At 38.5% G+C, this 23,677-nt stretch overlaps 1 protein-coding gene across 4 annotated transcripts in view; it reads right to left on the bottom strand.

Annotated features, from left to right (window-relative positions):
- LOC128029435 (disks large-associated protein 1) overlaps positions 1 to 23,677 on the bottom strand; it is a 108,330-nt gene that overhangs the window by 14,686 nt on the left and 69,967 nt on the right. For 3 of the 4 annotated variants that reach the window (XM_052617221.1, XM_052617230.1, XM_052617244.1), the window contains exons 3-6: positions 21,023 to 22,068; positions 17,534 to 17,745; positions 10,251 to 10,428; positions 8,962 to 9,202 (exon numbers count right to left, since the gene is read on the bottom strand). In XM_052617221.1, coding sequence (XP_052473181.1) covers positions 8,962 to 9,202; positions 10,251 to 10,428; positions 17,534 to 17,745; positions 21,023 to 22,015 — 1,624 coding nt within the window. In that variant the 5' untranslated portion in view covers positions 22,016 to 22,068. The remainder of the gene's footprint in view (positions 1 to 8,961; positions 9,203 to 10,250; positions 10,429 to 17,533; positions 17,746 to 21,022; positions 22,069 to 23,677) is intronic. The other variant, XM_052617236.1, reaches the window with a different exon arrangement.

Raw genomic sequence — 23,677 nt, 5'->3', positions numbered from 1 at the left:
CACAAAATACAGTTGTAGACAGGATCTAAGATTTTTTGAGCTTGCCCACATTAGACTACTTCCATAGGAAGTCAAAAATGCATGCAAACGGATGGTCAAATATGTTCAAACAGCCACAAAAGATGAATACTTGCAGCACAATGAGATCACATGATCACTGTGGTAACCGTTTTAAGAAAACGCACAAAAAACAATTGATTCAAAATTCACTATTTTGTAACAAAACACACGGATCACACAGATTATAATCAAAATGGATACTGTCCATATCCTTTGCATTCACTTCCTTTCCTGCTCACTCTGAAGCAGTGGAACATTGACCGCTTGTGACTGGATCACCAAAAATGAATCAGAATAGAAACGGGCCAAAGTCATCATCAAGTAAATACGTATATGTATATATATGTATATATATATGTATATATATATATATATATATATATATATATATATATATATATATATATGTGTGTGTGTGTGTGTGTGTGTGTGTTTATATATATATATATATATATATATATATATATATATATATATATATATATGTGTGTGTGTGTGTGTGTGTTTATATATATATATATATATATATATATATATATATATATATATATATATATATATATATATATATGTGTGTGTGTGTGTGTGTGTGTGTGTGTGTGTGTGTTTATATATATACATATATATATATATATATATATATATATATATATATATATATATATACATATATATAAAGCAGGGGTGCACATAAGTGGTCCGCAGGTCCGCGAACTAAATAAAAAAATGCGTTATATAAATATGTTCAGCGCATTGAGTTGAAAATAAATGAAATAAGAAATGATCCCACAGTGGAACACTGTCACAATTGTAAGATTTAAAGTCACATTTTGAGACATAAATTTAAACTGTAAACTGAATACTGTATACAGTCACAAATAGTACAAATAATGTCAACATTATAAAAAACACTGCTATGAGCTTGTTTCAGTATTCAGTCCTTGTGAAATTTTCAGTACAAAGTTTTCCTACAGCTTCACTTCCATATTGAAAATCAATGATGACATGCGGATGAACTACAGATGAACAGTGGCCATATATTTAGCTTTTATTTAGAATATAGCTGGCTGTTTTTCACACATTTTTTGTCTAATATTTTTTCCCTCTCTTTGCATGAGAGCTGAAAGGCGACACACTTGTAAAGCTTAAAGTGAAGATTGATCATCAGTCCCAGAGATGGCAGCTGTGGCATTTTCCTACCACACACAGGAAAGCTGAAGACAGCTCTAAAATAGCTCCCATCCTTTGACTATGAGTCTAAATGATAGCTGCTGCTGGGCCAGGAACACAGTTTTAGAGACAGTGGGAGGATTTCGCAGTTGCAGCCTGAGGGACGTCACAGCTAAAGTGTCATCGGCGCGCTCTGTGCAGTCAGCATTACAAAACGGTACAACATTGTGCAAACAAATACTACACACTGCAACTGTCCACCTGTTAACATCTAACCCCTGGCTGCTTCTATAAGCTTCCTGCCTTTAACTTCACCACCTCTCTCATTTAATCTCTGCCTGTTGGGGGTCAGAAACCTCTGATGGTGTTGTACAGCTCAGGCTCACTTTAATATTTAATAACCACACACCACTGTGTAAATACACATACATGCTCCAGGTTTGAATGTTTTAACCTTACTGATATAAAGCAACAAGTTAAGCTGAATCCGTGTTCGCACTATGGTGGCCATCCGTCCGGTTGTAGGTTGGACAGTCCAGTTTTGAAACACGGTGTTAATCTGCCGACGCACAATTGAGACAGATGCTCAACTGTTCTCTTTGCAAGATCACTATTTTATACTTAATTCAACGATATACGAATGTTATGTTTCATTCAATATTAAGTGATGTAAATAATAAAAATGTTCTCTATTTAGCTAACCATTTAATGTCCGATCAACCCAGTGGTATTTTGTTTCTCAATGGATTAATGTAACAAACATGAATTTACATGAAAGATAATGCTTTACATAAAATGTGCCCTTATAAAATATTGTCACTTGAAATCTATTTAAGAGGAAGTTAAATTCCTTATTGGAAATGTTTTTGTCACTGATTTGGGTTCATTTTCCTTTGTCCTGGCTTCACGAATCCTCCAAAATGTCCTATTTTTGACATTATAGAATGGCCACCCTATTCCAGACAGAGGAATTAAAGGCTGCTCATTCAGTCACGAGAGTGTAATTTTTATTAAAGTAATACTGGGGAACGGGTGACATTAATGGAAGAAATTGCCCATCACATTCATTCATGACTCATTTAATGTGTAAGGGTGTTCCTGAGAACAAGACTCATTATGTTTTCTGACTCATTGTCTGCCCCCTGTGGTGAGGATGAGATATTACATGCTAATGGTTTGCTAATTAGTTGTACTAAAAGACGAATATGGAGCAAAGCCAAGCCATTAACATTTTATCAAAAGCTGCATGTTGTTATGATAAAATAAACATGAAAAACAGCTTCAGTGGAACATCTTGAACATAAACAAAGTGTAAAATCCTAAACTTCGCTACACTCCACTTCAAAGACTTTGCGCACTACCCCAAAGGCAGTGTTGCGGAATGTGATAAGGGCCTGCTGCGTACCAGGCAGATGGTGCCGCTCCGTTTGTCTGAATGCACACTGGCGTTCTGAAGGGGATGAAGGGAAGGTAGGTGCCCTCTCAATGTCAACCCTGACAGCTCCCTCAATTAGCCATCTCATAATTTGTCTGGTGGGGTCTCTGTGGTGCGGACATCTGGAAGGGTCCACATTGAATGGGGGTGACTGGACACGGTATCTACAGCTCAGTGATACATGATCATTCACTCACCCTCATGTTGTTTCAATCCTGTATGACTTCCTTTACATTGTGGAACTTGTACTTTTGTAAAAGTGTCTGTGTTTTTTTTTTCTTCTCATCTTTCATTCCCTTTAAGAGCCAGTGGCGCTCATGCCATGACGGATTTGCTATTTACAAGGCGGAATTTGGCAAACGCGAAGACAGAACGCGTCTCCAAGATGAAACAGAGCTGCTCGTGTCCTAGCAAATAGATAGCCTCATTCTGATACATGCGATGACTATCCATTATGACATGTAGGCATTTATATATACATACATATACATATATATATATTTGGCATGTCTGTATGCTGCTGTGCGTCCCTGTGTTTAATAAGCAGCATGTACGTTCTTTAAATAACAAAGAAAAAACATTGCGGCAGACTTTAGACCAGGTTTGAGTTGGTCTATGGCGCAGTCTATTTCCACCTCTTTAAAATTGCAATGCACCAGTGATTCGCCTGAACACACCTCTTTTTTAGACCAGCATGTCCATGGGCGCACAAATAGGTGCAAATGCATTTGCTAATTAAATGACGTGGCGCTGGATGGGAAAATGCGAACGGCGCCAGACTGAAACTAGCAAAGACACTTGCGCTGTGCCTTGGGTCGCACTGTGCCGGGTGTATAATTGGGCCCAATAACTTTATTTATGGTGCACTTTCAGCTTTACAACTTTACAGACTGTTTACATTCACATACAGCTACATTACAGACTACATGAAATGTAAACTCCATAATTGGGGCACTTTAACGCGACAGTTATGGACAGTTATGTCCTGTGAACGCTAAAGGCAAAAGGCAATTCAAGACCACACAAACACAGTTGGTGTTTGGTACATACTGACTTTGACCCAGACAAACACCACTCAAACACATTGCAATTCTCATACTCAAATCAATGTCAGGCACAGACAGAAGGTCAGGTCATGTCTGTCACATCTCTTGCCAGAGTCAACCCAGCCAAGGCGTCACATCAGGCTCCTGCTCCCTTCTGATTTTTGTCAGCATGTGAAGTTTAAACAAATGGCAACTATTGATTCCATAACCCTGCCAAACTACATCTGCCACTGGCCGACAGGTGCAGCCCATTTAGAGCAACACACAATCTCTAATTATCCACATCATCTTTCAGCAGCTGGAAAAAAAAATATATATGGTTTTATTACCTCACCACTATATATTCAAATCACTTATTTTTCATTGTTTGCTCAGTCTGCTTTAAATTATGGATGTCAAATGTAGTGATACTTCAGTACCAAATAAATTACATTAATGCATTAGGTATTAATGCAAACATAATGCATGTCCACAATGAATGTAAACAGATGCAAAAAAAAAAAAATCATTAATACTAATGTCAATTTACATAAGAGTAAATATTATACAAGCCGAAAAACTTCATGAAATGATTACTTGATTTTTTTTGCTGTTGCTTTTTGACATCACTGCCCCCATACTGATCTAAGGGCCAAACCCTTTAGACCATGCTAAATCAAATAAATACAAAAGAATTCCCCATAAACAAGGTCTGGTTGCTTATCAAGAGGGGTGGCATGAAAATGAAAGCTCTCAAATACCAGTTTGTCAGTTCTGACAGGCTGTATTCCCTGGTGTTTTGATCCAATCCAATAGGAGCAGCATGATAATGAGCAGAACCGAAGCTGTGACTCAAAGATGCGGTACAGAGGCCTGCACTTTCACTTGATTGAACGGCCCACAGGTGAAGTGAGCACTAATGTGAGACACCTAAAGGTTATCCTATAAGATTTCAAGAAACTTTTCACATTTCTTCTCTTTCCTCCCCCTCAGCCAGCTGTCTTCTCTCCATAAATGCACTGAGGCTGGTGGCCATATGTTGGCTCTCTGACTAGCCCCAGGCATTTGGAGAACAGTAGGAAGATGAGTGGAGAACACAGCACTGAAATCTGCATTACTAGTGCAGAGAGAGATTGCAGCACTGTCTCAACAGCACCATATAGAGTGAACGCAACCTCCATTGAAGGATTACGACATCAAACAGTTCTCTGAGCGTACTGATTTATTAAAATTCAACGTCAAAGTCTGCAGTGTTGTGGATAATCTCTCATTCTATGTTTTTACTGTCAAGTATTACATACTTGGGTTTTTCCAATCAAACTGCAAACACTGTCCAACTTAAACCCTGTTCACAGGGACAGCAACCTGCACACACAGCAACCAGACGTCATTCATTTTCAGTCAGAAACTGGTGATTTCAGCGACTACTGTCCAGTGACTCTCAGTGGAGCTTTGAGGATTGGTTTCTTGTGTAGTCGAGTGTCAGGAACACAGATCCTACTGTCAACAATTCACTGTTCTATACCTGACCTGCATTTTGTATAATGCAGGTCAGGTATAGAACAGTGAATGAAACAATGAAATACTTTCAAAAGGCACTTTGTGTGTAGTATGTGTATGTTTATGTTATATACATACAAAGACACACAACCTGCCTTTTGAAATAATTTCATAGTTTTATATAATTTTGTTATGTTGCAACCTAATGTTAAAATTAAATAGTTTTTGCTTTGTTATTTATTGGGTGGAAATTTTAAAAACATTTTTGTTTAATGCCGCAAAATTATGTGATAAAAATTGATAAGAATGAACTAAAAATATTTTGTGTCCTGTATACACCATATAGACAAAAGTATTGGCTAAAACATGGAAATATATATTTTTAATCCTATTGTTTAATATATTTATTTGCTTGGTCATGGTCAGTGTATAAGGACCTATGAAATGAATGGAAATCATAAAGTGAGATGGATGTACTAACACTATGTCGAAGTAGAATGTCAGATGACAGCTTGGAGTAAGTTCTCTTCAGTGCATCTGTTCATATATATTTGCTGGAGAAAAAAATGCAAATTTTTATTGTCTATATTTGTGTTTCAGCATAGTTACAACTAAATGGCCTTTCTTAAATAATTTATGTTGTGCATTATATTGACTTATATATATAGACCTTGTAGGAATCCAAAAGTAATCAGATTACATTACTTGGATAAGTAATTTGTAACTGTAATGGAATACACATTTTTAATTAACCTTCCCAAGCCTGAGCCTACCAAGACATTTTGAAAAATGCTATGCTTCCAACTGTGTGGGGACAGTTTGGAGAAGGCCCTGTTATATTCCAGCATGGCTGTGCCTTAGTGCAGAAAGCAAAGCCCATAAAGACACGATTGGATGAGTTTGGTGTGGAAGAACTTGACTAGCCTTCAAAAAGCCCTGATCCCAACCCCACTGAACACCTTTAGGATGAACTGGAATGGAGACTGCGAGCCAGGCCTTCTCATCCAACATCAGTGCCTGACCTAACGAATACTCTTTTGGATGAACTGGAAAAATTTCAAGTGATGTATATATGAAATACAAATACTTAGTTAAGGTACTTAAGTACAGTTTTGGATATCTGTGCTTTACTCCAGTGTAAATATTTTTTTCTTGACTTTTCTTCTACTTTACAACATATTAAAAGGAAAAACAGATTATTTGTCACTGTGTCTGGTCTGTGTTTCCCTGGGTGTCCACTAGTGGTCTCACTTCCCAATAGGCTCTTCACCGCAGGCACTACATTTCCCACATAGCTTTGTCCCTTCATCACAGTTAATTGCACACCTGTTATTGCACTCAGCTGTCTCCACTTCCTTTGTTATCCTGTCTATATATACCACTCTTTCTCTTTCTGTTTTCATGGAGTCCTTATTTTCCGTCACCCGGTTTTCTCGCGTTCCTTGTGTTTTCTAGTTTCTTGTTTGTTTTGTTTCCGGACTGATTTCTTGGTTATGACCTCTTGCCTGTTTGGATACTGTATTTTGGATTACCCATTAAACACACTGCTTCTGGATCTCTCGTTTCCTGTGATCGATCGTTACATTATTTTACTATGATACATTTCTCCTGACCCTTTCATTACAATTGTGACTGCAAAGTGCCAACAATGATATCCAGTTTGTGAATGTCTTTTGATTCAATTCACTTCCTCTGAATTTGTCAAACTGGTTCACGAAGAGGTGTAAATTGTTGCATTCTCATTTTGTCCATCTGCTGTTTTTGTTTCGTGCAGAGATGTATAGATGTTTTATGTAGGCTAATTCCACAAAGTCAAAACAAAATTCATATTTTGAAATTATACAACTTAATTTAAACCAGAAATTGCTCAATCTACAGTTTTGTTTGGATCTTGATTAAAATGCTGTGGTTGCCTCTAATTTTTAATGGCTACATATAGTTCTGTCTGTAATGCCTCACTTTTTTTCTACTGTCCTGCAAAAAACAGTATTTTTGAAGAGTACTTTATACTTTATATTTATGAATACTTTATTCAATTATACTTTATATTGAAATATACTTTTATTTATATATCTCCTATACATATATCATCTAAAAATATATAATGTATTTCCAGACTCTAGGTTGGGTTGCCATTGATACAGTCAGCTGTGCCATTGTTTATACAATTTACCTTTTATAAGAACTTTAACTTTTAATTGACTTGAGTCAATTTCCAAGGTATCTGTACCTTAACTGAAGTATGATGATTTGATACTTTCTGCAACACAGAAAAATTTCTACAGAAATGCTCCAAAATCTTGTGTAAAGCATTCCCAGAGGAGTGGAAGCTGTAAAGGGGTAACCAACTCCATATTAAATGTCTCCACATTCAGAATGTCATTCACTGTTGGTCTAATGGTCAGTTGTCCCAATCCTTTAGTCCATATAGTGTATATAACATAGGGGTTTTCCTACAGTCAAAACACTGAATGTGTGATTATATGACAGATGATGCATTTTGGTTAGTTATACTAGATAATATAATATAATATAATATAATATCATTTGAAAGCTGAGACTTTGTTTCAAACATAAAACATTCACAAATCATTTTATCAGCATCTTTCCATAAACAGCTCTGTGACATGCAACTCAGAATGGTAAAGCACTTCACATTTGATTATTTCTACCTACACACTGTACATCGATATAATAAAATATAAATTGTGGAAAACCATGCCTGAAATTGCCTGCATTCGGAGTTAGATTCATGCATTGATAATCGTTCATCTTATTCATGATATGATGTATTATGCAGCACTGCAATATTCAAATGCTTCCCCCTGCAGAAATAAATCTGATTCCTTGTCGAAACAGACTGACATCTTGTTTTAACAGCAATACATTTGTTACCAGAGCTTCAACAGCAGCTATGCAGTCCACCAATAACATCCAGAAACAACAGAAACACATACTAGCGACCCACAGCATGACTCTCAGTGCAAACGGGTCTTTACAATCATATTTAAACTAGGGCAAAATATTTTTAAGAACAGACAGTCTTCACCAACAGGTTTAACAGTAAACAAAAGCCTTGCAGTTTCGAGACACAGTGGGCATATTTTATAGAAATATCAACTATGATGAAATAAAACTAGGGTATGATGCTAGGAGTGGATTACTGATCACTGGGGGTTCAGATTAAAAAAAAATGTCTGCCTGACACCTGACACTGTTGGTCACTCGCAATATCACAATAAAACACTTGTTTGCGATATATTTTCAAATCTCAGCTTGGATACATTTTTTAAGACACTCAAAAAATGTATCCATTTTTGTTTTAAGATACTCAATATTCCATTTCTTATGTAGGCTACTTTCATAGCACATGCATTGTTTACTCGTCCTGTGTACATCAGATTACATCAATCACATCCACTCAATCATTCAGATTCCCATTACCGCTGTTACTGCCTCACGGTGCTAATAAAAAGGCAAATCAGACACATCCTGTCAGGGCTTCTGAGGATAAACATGTTGTGATCCACAGAAAAAAACGACAAATTAATATTGATTCTTCCTCTGGCAATCTCCTTGATACATGATAGAGAGATGTATGTACTGTTAGAGTGAGCTGCAAGATGATAGATAGATAGATAGATAGATAGATAGATAGATAGATAGATAGATAGATAGATAGATAGATAGATAGATAGATAGATAAATAGATAAATAGATAGATAGATAGACAGATGAACAGACGGATATATAATGTATTTGAAGGCTGACTTGTGCTGCTCTGGATGGTTCTGACTGTAGTGGTGGTTCTCGGGGGGGAAGCTGGGAGCAAAGGCCCGTCGTCGTCGTCCTGTGAGCAGCCCTGGTCCATGGCACGCACGTAACTGTGACTCCTCATGCGGAAGCACCCGGGCATGGGAAGGTCCAGGGTGTCCACTCCCTGTGACTCCATTTCACTGAACAGACTCTCACACATTGCCTCGATCTGCCCGTTAACCTCAACCTCACTCATCTGCAGACAGAGGGGAGACACACAGAGAGAAAGAAATGACAAGAAATGAAAATTTGAAAAGAACAGCCAGGAGCAACAGACAGGCCAGAGCTTAGGGAAAAGAGGGGGGTACCCTCCGTCCAATGAGCTCCGAGACCTACTTAGCATGGGGTACTCTATGTAGAGGGGTGCTGAACCAAAAGAAAGGGGGAAAAACAGAGCCAGAGACTGCAGAGATGTCATTAGGAGCAGGTAAGAAACACAGAAGGCAGTGGCAAGAGGAGGAAGAGTCCAAAAAAGAAACGCAGTGAGGCTTGAAGGACAGCTTTACAGGGTAAATGAAGGTGCACGCCACACCAGCAGGGAGGAACTCCTCAAGTGGAGTTTATTGACACGGTGGAAGACATTGAGACAGTGCCAGGATCAACATGTTTATTAGAGTTGTTCAAAACAGAAGCCGAGGGTGGACAAAAGCTGGGGGTTAATGAAGATGTGATAAAGTAGAAGTGTGGAAAGATGTGTCTACAGCTTGCAGCTCTGTACCAGTCACCCATGAGAGCTAGATGGGCATATTCTTATTTCCTCACTGTGAAGTTAAGAATCTCAAATCATCTACAAAATCTATATAGGAAGGTCTAAAGCATTTGAAATGTTAATATTTCAATACATTCCTAGTATATTAAGTTTTTTTGGTCTTCCAGCAGATAGCACGTGCCATTTCAAAGTCAATGTTGGTGCCAAATGACAATGATGTAATGCTTGCCATTTTGTAATTAGCATGACAAATCAGTGCTTAGGGACTAAGCGTGCCTAAGACAGATGAGTAATGGTCTGATGAATGTTATCCCAGTTCTATGAAACATGGAGCATATTAGTTGGTTAGACATACAGTATACATCTGTGACTGAACAATGTTTAAGGTTATGGCCCGAAATCATTTCACCGGTGGATGAATCGCAGGTCAGTTTCATGGTTTTTCACTGGATTTGTTGGACTCTTCTGGCCTGATTTTGACCTTCCTCCCCTTGCACCCCCAACTATGACCGCGTGTTTGGGGGTGAGCACAAACCTGGCTGATGGTGCTCATAGCCCTCATGTAGCTCTCGTTGCGTGAGCGGTATTGTGGAGAGGCTAGCAGAGATTTGGGGTCCAGGGTGTCCATGCTCCTATTGATGGAAACTTCACTCACTGCCCGCAAGTAACTGTGACTCCGGATCTGCAGCTTTGGAGAGTGTTCTGTGGAGATACTGTGAATGGAGGAGAAAACAAGGGATTTTTGGGGATTTGCTGAGAGGGAGCATTTTAGTACTTCCCTGTATATATACACACACACACACACACTCCTTCACACACACATCTAATTAAAATAGATAAATAAATATAATTATATAATATATACAAATATTTTTATTAGTTCTTATATTACGTTACTATATACAATTATGATTACAATTTTCAAATAATTTTTACTTTAGTATTTTTTACTTTAGTAATATGTAATATTAATATAACTTTAAAATATTACATAAAAACATTAACAATGAGTCCAGTCATTATATTTTAAATACTTTGTAATACTGACATAAAAAGAATAATAATAATAATAACAATAATAATAATAATAATAATAATAATAATAATAATAATAATAATAATAATAATAATAATAAATTGATTAATATTTTTTACAAATGGATTGAATTAATATATTATTCATGTTATACATTTATGGTACCCCTAAAAAGTCTGTGTAGGCACATTCTATTAATTTATATTTGTCATATCTGTTATATCAAAATCAATAGTAATAGAAATAATAATATATTTTATATTTTGTGCAGCATATTTTAGATGTCAAAAACACACTTTTAAATGAAGACGCTCTGGTCATTCTTTTCTAGATAGCATGATGCAAACTGAGAGCCACATATTATTTCCTGCAATCAAATGGGTAGCATGTTCTTTGACGTCATGAGCATTAAAAGCATTTGGATGGCACGCTCCTCGTCAAGGTTCCTTCATCAAGGCACGTTGGGGGGCTATGAGCAAATCAAATGCTCATGCAAGACCTCTGCATGTGTCCAGTGCACAGCAGCCTGCATTATGGAAGTGACTGTTTAAATAGATAAAGGGGTGGCTCCATCAGGTCACTCAGGCATAAAGCAGCTCGGGCGAGTGCAGCACACGGGCAAGGAGAGAAACAGCTAAACTCACTTAAAGCTGCCCACGCAGCCCAGCACACATGCCCGACAATCACGCTGACACTTTGCTGACAAGCAGACACCTTGCATCCGCATCAGCAGTATGGGAATTAGTGGAAGCTCCAGCATTGGTGTAGATCTCCCACCCTCCATTTGCATTGCTTCACACATACATAATAAGTGAACACAGTAAGTCCTCAAGGAGCGGTATGGTACAGTCCAAAATGCCCCAGGGCATTTCTCTACACTGCTGGAGAACGGAATGGCTAAACTTCACAAGAAGCACTCAGGGGGGCTGAATCCCCCATGGTGGACCTGGATTTGAGTGAACTGGTCATGCATGATGTCATCTTTGCGGAATAAGTTGATAAGTTTCCGCCTCACTGTCTCGGTCGTCTCAACGGATTGGTCGCTGTGCGGTTGTTAATTACGTCAGCCATTCACAATGCAGCGCTGTGCCTCACGTACTTTCTGCTGCAGTGGCAGCTCCCCGAGGCATCTAAGACTGTCTATTTTCATGCTTCACAAAGATACCGAGTTGTATCTGACTAATGTACATGTGAGTTATTCGGTCTTCTGAGCTATAAAATAAGCAGCCCTACTCCTACTTAATGTAAAGAACAAGCTTGATAAATATAGACATCAAACACTCACTTAGGATGATTAAACATTAAACAGACAATGTTAAAGGTCAAACCACTGTCCCCTGGCATATAATAGGAGCTTTAGTTGGTTGGGAGGATTGTGACTCTACTCTAAATCAAACAAACCTCCCTTGCACATGCAGATGTAACACTGGCATTTGAAGCTTTTCTTCGTCAATAAACAGATAAAACCATCAAAATGCGGGATTGAGGAAATTCCACAAGATGAAATATTTATGAGCATTCATAATGCCAGAACAGTATTACAAATCTGCAAATCCTACAATCCTTGTCTGGGCTTTCCAGTGCGCTTAGGGTGGAATCTCAGAGCACTTTCGTGAGCTTGAGCAGATATGAAGCTGACACTGAAGCAAATAAATTACTGTACACTGCTGTCTTGTCAATCCTACATTTCAGACGCTGTTAATCTCACCAATGGAATTATTGAAGGAAATATTAACAAAGAATTGTTGGTTTCACCACTGATGAAATTGATAAAACTATAGAACAGTATAGACTTAGATTAATACACTGTAAGTACACTATACATACATGTAAGTACACGTACTGTAAAATAAAGTGCAACCATAGTATTAGATTTTGAAGAAAAACATAGTTGACAAATTATACACACACACACACACACACACACACACACGCATACACATATATATATATATATATACTGTATATAAATAAATAAATCGGTGGATTTCCGTTGCGGTCACCGCTATATATATATATATATATATATATATATATATATATATATAGCGGTGACAGCAACAGAAATCCACCTGTCACTCAAGTGATCACGACCTTAATTATGCAGAACTTTAAGGCTTAATATAATTTAAATGAATGACACAGACCAAACTCATTTTTTGCACCAGGCTGTAAAAAAATTTTTCTGCTGTAAAGTTGGGCATTTTAACATGGGGAGTCTATGGGACTGACTCCCTTTTGCAGCCAGCCTCAAGCGGCCAGTCGATAAATTGCAGTTTTAGACACTTCTGTATGAGCTTCACGAGAGAGAGCGGGAGGTTGGCGCTCGATTACAGCACAAATCTGTTACTATGGAAACCCCACAACGTAGACCAACCCCCGCTCGCAAACACACACGCTGTACTCAAGTGTGCCATAATGTGCTGGACTTCACAGGCTACCTCACAATACACAATAAAGCAATTCTGAGATAATTGATTTATTGCTATACAATCCTATGATACATCTCAATATCTGTCAAACTATGAAAACAAAATGCCCGTGAAAAGGTTAATAGCAGGTTCCCTCTCTTCATTCAAGTTAAATTTTGTCGTCATTTACTCACTCTCAAGTTGTTTTAACTCTGAATGAGTTTTTTTTTTTTCTGTTGAACATAAAAGTTATTATGAAGAATGTGGGTAACCAAATAGTTAGTGGTCCTAAGGGACTTTCATAGTATTTTTTTTTTTTAGTAAGTTAATGGGGACCAGCAATTGTGTTCAGCACATTAAATAAATTAATACAGGTTTGGAATAAAAGAATAAATGAATCTTATTTTTTAGGTGTATATTATACAGGCATACAATTGTTTTTTCTCTCAACTGTTTACTTTCACTTTAGACATAACCAACTTGGTTCAGATGTAAACCTTGTGTGTTTTCAACAGTATTAGCACAATCAAATGTGAAAGATACTTTAGTCCAGTTATCAGGTGCTGTTTGACAGGCTTTTCAGTGTCAGAAGAAAAGCATGCAAATGAAATGCTTAACCGGAGTGGAGTGAAGGCGGAGTGGTGTTTCTGATATCAGTGAGCGAGGAGTGGGAGCAGGAAATGGATAAACCTGGAGACCTGGAGCTGGAGCGGAGTGATTATGAAATGTTTGGACGCTCCACTCCGCAAACATACTCTGCACAAATGTTGCTGTTTGTTAATGAATGTCCTCCAGCAGGATTTTACACAGAGTAACAGCTCACCATCAGTCACAAAAGACACTGTAACAGTCTGTCACAGGCAATTCCAGTTGCATCTTTCTGCAGTACATTTCTTAAATTATCCTTTGACAATGTTCTGGGCTGCCATCTAATGGCAATTCTTTTTTTTGGCCTGATGGCAAACTTACTTGCCGACCCCTGGTATATAAGCCGAGGTGTGTCCAGACTTTGGACTTTAACGTGGCTGGGGCATCTATTATTTTACTCACACTACTGTCCACCATCCCATTAAAAACCTCTTTTTCTTAGGCTAGCATGTTTCCTTTTTTCATGTGTTGAGCGCCACCTCGAGGGGCCATGAAGTAGTGACGCTGCGAGCAGTGAAACCTATTCAGAGCACCTTTTTCATTCATTCAAATATTTTTATTTGGCACCAGCGTATAGATTCTCATATTGCACAGAGAAGGATGATATATAGCCATATATATATTTAGTCCCACCCCTATTTAAAACCACAGTGATGCAGTCATATTGCATTAAGCCTACTAAATGCACCTGTGGAGAACCTGTAAAGTCAATTAATGCTCAAAATAAGTGACGCGCTCCTGCTGCTTACAATATCTCAAGCAACTAACATGGGAGGGTGTTTTACAATGCAAGAGCTTTTAAGGAAGTCTCTGGGCTAATTAGATTAATTACTTGTACCTTTGCCACTGCAGTGGCATGGCATATTGTGCTTCCTTAATTAAATCCACACTCGGCCCCTGACCGGCAGGAATAATGGTGTTGTGTTACTGTGGAGATTCTTGCTGATATCTCAGAGAGGGAAGCATGTCTGTCTGACCATCTAATCTTGCACCCCTCTATGTTTCCGTGTGGATCCTTTATGGGAATATCAGCTGCGGTTCTGCCCGTCAAGCTGTGCTAGGAGCCCCAGGTCATACGGCCGGTTGGTAATTAGCACAGCGCTGAACTCTGGCTGATTAGTCATTCATTACTCAGCAGAAACAGAAAAGCCTGGTGACCTACATTAACAGGAGTCAGGTGCCCATGGGGAAGCAGGGCATGGAGGGACAACAGTCGAACTCAATCAATCTGAGCTCAGAGCTTGACTAAACCAAAGGAAGAACACAAAAGAAAACAGTACAGAATGAAAGTCAAAGGGCACAAACACCCAGTTTGAAGATAATGTTTTGCTTAAACTTGGAAAATTTAGTGTAAAATCTCTCAAATCCAACGGCTGTCATTTGATATTATTTCATTTATACAACAGCGAGTCTCTGATGCCCCTCTGGATAGACTACTAATGGATTTTCAATTTGAATCGCAAAGACATGATTAATTTGAATTGAGAACCAACCTAGAAGGTAAAAGCTTTTGTATATCACATTAATGTTCTTAGAAAATGCTTTCCTAACAATGCAGTTTACTGCAAAAATATTAATACATAAAAAAAAACTATAAAAAATGATTGGACTCTATTAATTTGCATCAAGCATATGTTGTTCGCTCAAAGAGTGAGAACAGTGAGAAGAAGAAAAAAAAACACCATCTTTATGGAACCTCTACTTAAATATATATATGTATGTGTGTGTGACACTGGACCACAAAACCAGTCTTAAGGGTCAATTTTTCAAAACTGAGATTTATAAATAGTCTGAAAGATGGATAAATAAGCTTTGATAAGCATTGATGTATTGTTTGTTAGAATAGGACAATATTTGGCCAGGATACAACTCTTTGAAAATCTGTAATCTGAGGGTGCAAAACAATACTGAGGAAATCACCTTTAAAGTTGTCCAAATGTAATTCTTAGTAATGCTTAATAATAAGTTGTGATATATTTATGGCAGGAAATTTACAATAAATATTCATGGAACATGATCTTTACTCGATATCCTATGATTTTTGGCTGCAAAGCAATAAAATGTGATTTTTTTTAAGAGGGGTGAATCTTTTCTATACCCACTGTATATGAGTGTGTGTGATTATTTTTCAAGAGGAGCACAGGAAAATGACAAAAACCTGAATAAAATATACATCTTATCATTAAAACTGCTGAAATAAATGAGAAAACAAAACAACAGAGATCCAAATCCCAGACAAATTAATACCTTGACTAGAAAAACAGACTTTCCCTGCACCTCTCTGTAGGGAGATGAGTGCAGCACTGCAGAAAGTTAATAAACTCGTCACTCTCTACAGATCTGCATGCTTGGCAGATGTTAGAAGTGTTGACTATAGCACTGGTGCACTTTAAAATGGGATTTCTTTGTGCTGTTAGATGGTCAGCTGGATGACTATTACGTGGCTAAAGCACAGTCATTCTTCAAGAGATGCCAAGTTTTGGATACCATTGCAGAATAACATGCTTATAGCTGTCCCCAACTTCAAACACTTTCATTCTTACTTTTACTTAATGTTATATGTAATTTAAGTAACACACAAGACATATTATAAGGGCCCTTAATTGTGGAACTCAATGGAACTAATAAAATAAATCTGTAATTTAAACTTCAAATCAATTATCCATTACTGAATCAGTTCAAATAATGTAAAAAGCTGCCATCAAAAAAAAAAAGAAAAAATAAATAAATCCAGAAATCAACACAATATGATATCATACATCTTTTGCTTATTGGTTATTGTTGAATTATATTTACTATTAACATTTTTTTCCTATTTCCATCATAAAAATTCTGTACATGTTACAGTATATGCTTCCAGGTGGAACATCACCCAGCATGGTGTCTACTGACTCAAATCATTCACTCAGCTAATCAACTCAACTCATTCTAAAGATTTGAGTTCAATCAATAACCCAAGAGAGAAATTTAGCTTGACTTCCGAACTGGATAAAATTAATCAGTAGAAAGCCACTCTTGAATCAGACATCACTAGATGAAATTGCAGCAAATGGTCACTGATCAATTTAGTAGTTCATTATCAGGAAATATCCAATTTGTCACAGCTTCGCAAAGAAGTGCAGTTGAGAACAGAAGGTCTAAGCCGGGTGTCAGGACTGAGCTGCCTTTTTAAAGAAAACAGTTGGGCAATTACATAGATTATCTACCAGTTTAAAGTATTGGCTATTACTTACATGACTCTTTTCATTTTTGCTCGTTTTTACAGCAATTTTCATTTTTGTACTGATAAAAAATGGCTATTCCATACTATCCAAGACCATGTATAATCTTTCCTACAGTAAACAATCATTATGAGAATTTATTTTAGCATTACTGATATACTATTATAGTTAATATCAATATTTTGAATTAAGATTTTTTTAAACTTTTTATTTAAATTTTAGTTAAAGGTTTAGTAATTTTGCTGTTTGTTTTTGCGATTTCTGTCATTGTGTATCCTTTTTTATCTATATACTTCTTTTTAATTTTTTGTTTTTTAGTACTTAGCTCTTTGTAATTTTTTTTTTTTTACATTTAAAATTTAAGTTTAAAATTAAATAGAAAGTTTTTTAGATTTTATTAGAATTTTTTTTCTTTAAATGGTTGCAGTTTTAGTTAATTAAGTTAACTTTCAAAATAAAAACAAGTGTACACAATTTACACAATCTAAATCTTAGAGCTTACTTCAGAGTGGTCATCTCTGTCAGTGATGGCTGGGTGGCTTTGAGGTAGCTGGCCCGTCGTGCCTGCATTTTGGGTGAGGGTTTAGGGCTGCCGTCTGAGTCTCCGCTGTCATCCTCTGCCATGGCTTTGACGTAACTCCCGCTGCGCATGCGTCTACATGGGATATCCTCATCTTTCCCCAGTGGAAAGCCTCCCCACTCGTCTTGAGGGACCTGCGGCGTCAGAGGTGACACTGTGTCATGAACCTCATCTGAAAGGTGCATGTCACCGTCCAAACTGCCTCCCATGCGCTCCACAAATCACCCGTACATACATACACACACACACATTCTGATCTCCATTTCCTCTATTTTTGAGCTGGCAGAGATAATTAATGAGGCTGCCGGTGTGAGCTTGCATGATTACACTAACGACGCCTCCCTGGATAGTTAAGCATCTGTCTCAGTGCAGCTCTCCCAGGGCAAACTCTCATCAATAGGACTCTCTGAATGTAGAAGTTGGACAGTGGTTTTAAGAGAGAGGAACGACTCGGAATAACAAAAGGGAAAAGCTCATATTTTTAACCACCTGGTTTTAGGATAATGTACTGTACATTCACAAATATCTGTAATACTTGGTGGTATTGTTACCATATAAAAACAACGATCCACAGTATTAGTTTCATTGTTTAAATCCCTCACAAACTTATTTTTTTAACTATTATGTGGGTCTGGGAACACACATCTCCCCTCAGTTCAAATCCTGCTTCATAGCAAAAATCTAATATTTATTCAATAAATGTCTGAATGTGATACATTACAGTATGCAAATTACCAAAGGCCAAGCAAAACTCATGCTAACAGAGAGCACAGCTGTGTGTCAGGCCGGTATGCTGTATGCATCACTCTGCATGGAGGTTCAGTATAAGGTTTGAAAAGAGATTCTCGGCTGGCATCGAGAGAAAATCCCCCTTTAAAGAATTTCACTGTGATTATATGAATCACCGCAGAGCTTGTGTTACTGGGGAAACGGCTGGCCTTGACGTCAGGAAGTGTTTAAAAGGCAGTCAGAGGAAGAATGACTCCAGTAACATTGGTTCTTTGCCCACACATCCACGCTCACAGATCCGACAAACACAAAAACTTCCTTCAAACATACCACAAACACCCACACAAGCCTTTAGTCAAGTGTTGAGCAGAAAATGGGAATAGATCTTGTTGAGCAGACCTGGGTACAAGGTTCAGAGTCCTGACAGCAGATTGGGCCTCACTTGATCATTTCAAGGGATGAAAGACAGTGTCCCACATGAGAGCTTCCATTTTCTTCCACATTTCAGTTTTCAGTTTATATCTTTAGGTGCTTATTCTAGCCCCATTTCAGTTTTCAGTTTATATCTTTAGGTGCTTATTCTAGCCCCGTAAATGTCTCTTCACAAACACCTTCTCCGTATGTGTAGAAAACTTTTAATACACTTTTAATTTTATACAATATTATTAAAAAAAATCTAAAACATATATTAGTTATTAGTATATTTTATTATTTTATTATTAGTATTTTATTTAATATTTTATATACTACTAATAATAATATAATTATTTAATGGTATATTGAAATATAAACTACAACATTTTTTGTCACATTGCGCAGCTCTAGGAGCAAGCAAACCCGAAGTTGCATTTAAAAAGAAAGAAAGAAAGAAAGAAGCTTTATCTACCATGCACTCAGATTCCCGTTGACCATATATGGCCTTCCCTGTGAATGCATAAAATGACTGACAGGCAAAAAGGGCCTCAAAGTGTTCTGACTGGCAAGCCCAAGAATCTGACTGTGAAGAGCTGTCACGAAACAGGTGCCATTCTACAAAAGTAGCTTAGATTTTTAATCTAAGGATGTGACCTATTCTAAAATGGTAAGAATCACTGAAAACCCTATACTGATCAATCACTTTTGTGAACCCCCTCAGTGCACACACACAGATGTTCAAACTCTCAAATGAACAAGTGTAAAACCATGTATAATGTCTACATCAACATAACTTGATATCAACAGCAAATCACAACTTGCTGAAAGTCTAAAGAATTTTTCCACAAACCTTTAGAATAAGAACAGCACAGTGCAATGCCCTGTCACTCACGGTTACTATGGCAACTGGCGTCCAGATTTAGCCCTGAAGAAAGATGCCAATTATGCTTTGTATTGACAGAGCATGATAGAGAACATGTGAGACATCCTGCCAGCTCAATTTAGACTCTGAATTAGTGTGTGGCTGCCCACGTGCAAACTCTGATTCACAGTCCACTGCAGGTGGTCTAAAGTTGTGGTGGTTCTTTAGTTCGCCCATTTAAAAGTACAGGTTGTAGGAGCTGCCACTAGAGGGCGCACCACAAAAACAATAACAATCGCGTGGTTTGATGACGCTAAGAAGGAGCATGGAATGATGGGATTTGTTGTCTTCTACCGAACTGCTGACGGCCATCAATCAGACAGAAAGATAAATCATGGATTTAACACAAGTTCAACGATTTGCGCGAGTAGATTACATACAAAGTCAATTCAAAGACACGATCAGACTATGGATCAGACATGTCTTTGCGCGGGTTTAGAGACGCGATGCCCCGCGTTTGGCATGTATGCCCCGTAATACTAATATTGTTGATTGTTATAATAGCATACATTTTCTGTAAAGATACAAATCAAAACAACTCACCTGTTGAGTAAAACACAAGCAAGATCGGCATCTCTTTCTAGTTCAAGTTTGTTGCGAAGCTACTTCAGCATTTGTCCACGACAGTGTTTTCATGTGGTTTCTACGTCAGTAAAGGCGGTAACAAAGGGCAACTAACGTCATTGACAGGCGACTACACTGCCCTGTGTCACTGTTTAGAATGGGAATTTTCTCATGATTTACAAGTAGGTGAAAACATTAGAGATATTGTTAGTAATCAGCTGGACAAAATATATAACACTAGCCTTGTGGTTTTTGGATATTTTACTGCAAATATCTTACAAATTGTACCTTTAAGGGTCATTATATATTTCTACATTTGAACATCATTTTTGCCTCTCTATCGCCATCTCTGTTTGAAACATAAACTTGTGAGTTATAAAAACTCAGCAACTGAGTTTTATCCTCTTCATACACAGCCACAAGAACAACACTCATCCAGTTTGCTCCATCCAATCCCCCTACATACAGACATACACATGCAAACACACACAGAGTCCAACAAAATAAGAACTTGGTAAAAACATTGGCAAAAAACAGAAGAGTATTTCAGGTTTAGAGAGGGAAATAATACCAGCCAGAGATCAAATGGATCCAAACAGATGCTTGTCAGCTAAACAGAAAGTAAGGCAGCTAGTGGGTTGCACTTACTTCTCAGCAGAACTCAAATCAAAACTGGAGGCTCTCTCCAGTGGTGGAGGAGGAAGAGGAGGGGTGGTGTAAAGGTGGAGGTGGGTTAGGTGAGCATGTGGGTGTAGGGGAGAATCAAAAGGCTTTTTGCATACCTGCAAGAATTGGCATGATCGCTCCTGCTGACAAGCCTCTGCTTTCATTAGAGCCTTATCTACATTTACCGAGGCCTTCTGGTAGACTTGACGTGCTCTGCTCACCGTGAGAGAGGACGACCACGAGCTCTTCTTCATGAGCTGTGAAGCATCCATACTCAGCGGGATGCTTGTGCACGTCGAGCACTTGCCCAAATCATTGCTGCTGCGGGAGTTTTTAAGTGCCTGGTCATTGATGGTGTTGTAGGCTTCCAAGAAGTATTGTGACTGCGACTTGTCTGGGTGACGGCCCATGGTCATGACGCCCGGTGGTCCATGATGAAATAGGCAGGCCTCGCGTTCCAATTCATCTGAGCTCCAGTAGCCAGAAGGTGGCGTCCTGTTCTTAGGTTCAGCTGATTTGCAGCGCTCCCGGCTCTTGCTGCGCTTGCGGTGCCGAATAGCAGGGGGTTCTCCGTCGGGGCTGGCCTTGCCTCCGTTGATGCTGCCTTTGCCGTGGCCGTGACCATGGTGTGGGCCCTCTAGTGAATGGGACTTGGTGAATAACTTCTGAACAGAGTGCACCAGGTGCCGGATTCGGCCAGGGCTGTCACTCCGTTGCTCCAAGGCTGCAGCGGCACGCTTGTACTGTAACGTGTGATAGCCATCCCGAGGCACAGGGAGTTGTCGGTCGAACTGATCCAACAGAGCAATGGGGAGACGCTGTTGGCTCTTGCTGGCTGGAACCCCTCCCCCGGTGTAGGGAACCACAGCGGTCTCGTCCTTCAGCTCATGCTGAGAGCTATAGTGTCGGCGAGGGAAGGTCCCGTAAGGCACCACACAGTCAGGCTGGTAAGGGCTTCTCTGGGAGTAGTAAGAGTGGTCGACCGGATGGGGGCTGTCGATCTGGTTGATGAGGTAGGGCTTGTGGTCCAAGTGGTGACCCATGGAGTCTAAAGAGGGGTCACAGGTCACCATGTGGTGGTGGCTGCGGCTGCTGGATAAGCCTTTCATCACAGAGACGGAATCATCCAGCAAGGGTCGAAGGCATCCACGCACAGTATGTTCTGCAGGGAACACATAGAAAAACATAAATGACCATGAGCACACTGTGGTTTTATATATATATATATATATATATATATATATATATATATATATATATATATTCCCCCGAAACATAATAATATTAAATGAAGTAAAAAGTTAAAATCATACGAAATCAACATTAACATATTGTTTACATGTTTTTAGACACTTTATCTTGGATATTCTTATTATTCATTAACCCCTTCACCAGCAACAAAAAGTTCAATAAAAGGCCTTGTTCTTTGCAAAGTGGAACCACAACCACTTTGCACAAAACAATATGTACTCAAACCTAACCAAGCAGAGCTGATCTGATCAAATACCCTGTTAGTTCAATGAACATACGTGTCTGACATTACCCAGCAACAGTCAGGCTTTCAAAATGCTTTTTTGTCTGACAGTACTTGAAAGGATTATTTAAGGCTGAGAAACCTTGACATACTTTTCTGTTCTTTTCAGAGGGAGGGGAAGAAAGCTATGATTGAAATTCACAATGAAGTATTCAAGAGTACCTAGGTCCTTTGGAGTGCTCAGAGTTTACATATTACTTATTTAAAGTTTTCATTATTATTGATATTATTATTATTTCACAATGTTGCCAAAGATTTCAACGTTTTGAATTTTAATTTAAATTGATACACACACATGCACACACAGATACATAAAAAAATGTAACCAAAGCAATTCAAGTGCTTTTAAAATACTTTTTCGACAAAGACCCAACATGTTCACTAATGACGAAATCAAACTAGTCAAGTTGTCTATACAATTCCAATCACAACTACTTTCAGCTGCTCTCTGTCAGAGTCATTAAGATCAGTGCAAGTTGAGCCTGATGGGACACAAGGCAGCGCCACGTCTACTGGGGCACTACTCCTACAGCCTCTGATTTGAGAAAATTTCAATTTCCTTTTCATACAGATGTCTTTTCAGATGTTGTCAGAGCCCATGCTTTCATCTAGACTCTTCTTGGAAAGCTCACACCCAGTAATTGCCTGAACTATGTTCACAAAAATCAAGACTGATTGTCCTATTTATCAGTCAGGCTATCTACTGTAAGCAAAAATGAGCTGTGATAAACCCCTTCATCAGGTATGTGATGTGACTGAATCACTCACATCTTCGTCATCCCAATTTTGGGCTTTTTGCAAGGCATCCAGCCAAATGTGGCTAACTGCAGATGGTGAGCATATCCTCATTCAGCCACACTAATTGCCTGATGTTGGATATGAAGAAGAACATTTGTTCCAAGAAAGAGAGAAAGAGAGAGAGCAGCAGAGAGTGAGAGAGAGCCAACCCTGTTATTAGAGAGGTTATTATTGGGCCTTGTGACAGTCTAATGGGAGGGGACTGTTGCAGCTTGGAGTGCAAAGCCACAGATCTCAAACACGTACATGCCACACACCCATATCACACACACACAAACAGGAAGAGGGGAGCTCATGTACAGCAAATCTTTAGACAGCCAATTGCAAAGCCACTGATTCACACATGACTGGGGTTTTACACTGGCGGCGTGAATGTCCTGTTGTGTCATCGTCATCCACTAATTCATAACAACAGGAATTAACCAGATACACATCATCC

This window comes from Carassius gibelio, chromosome A2, assembly GCF_023724105.1.
Source record: "Carassius gibelio isolate Cgi1373 ecotype wild population from Czech Republic chromosome A2, carGib1.2-hapl.c, whole genome shotgun sequence".
Lineage (NCBI taxonomy): Eukaryota > Metazoa > Chordata > Actinopteri > Cypriniformes > Cyprinidae > Carassius > Carassius gibelio.
The sequence above is the reverse complement of the archived record's forward strand: the minus strand, read 5'-3'. Positions and strand labels throughout refer to the sequence as shown.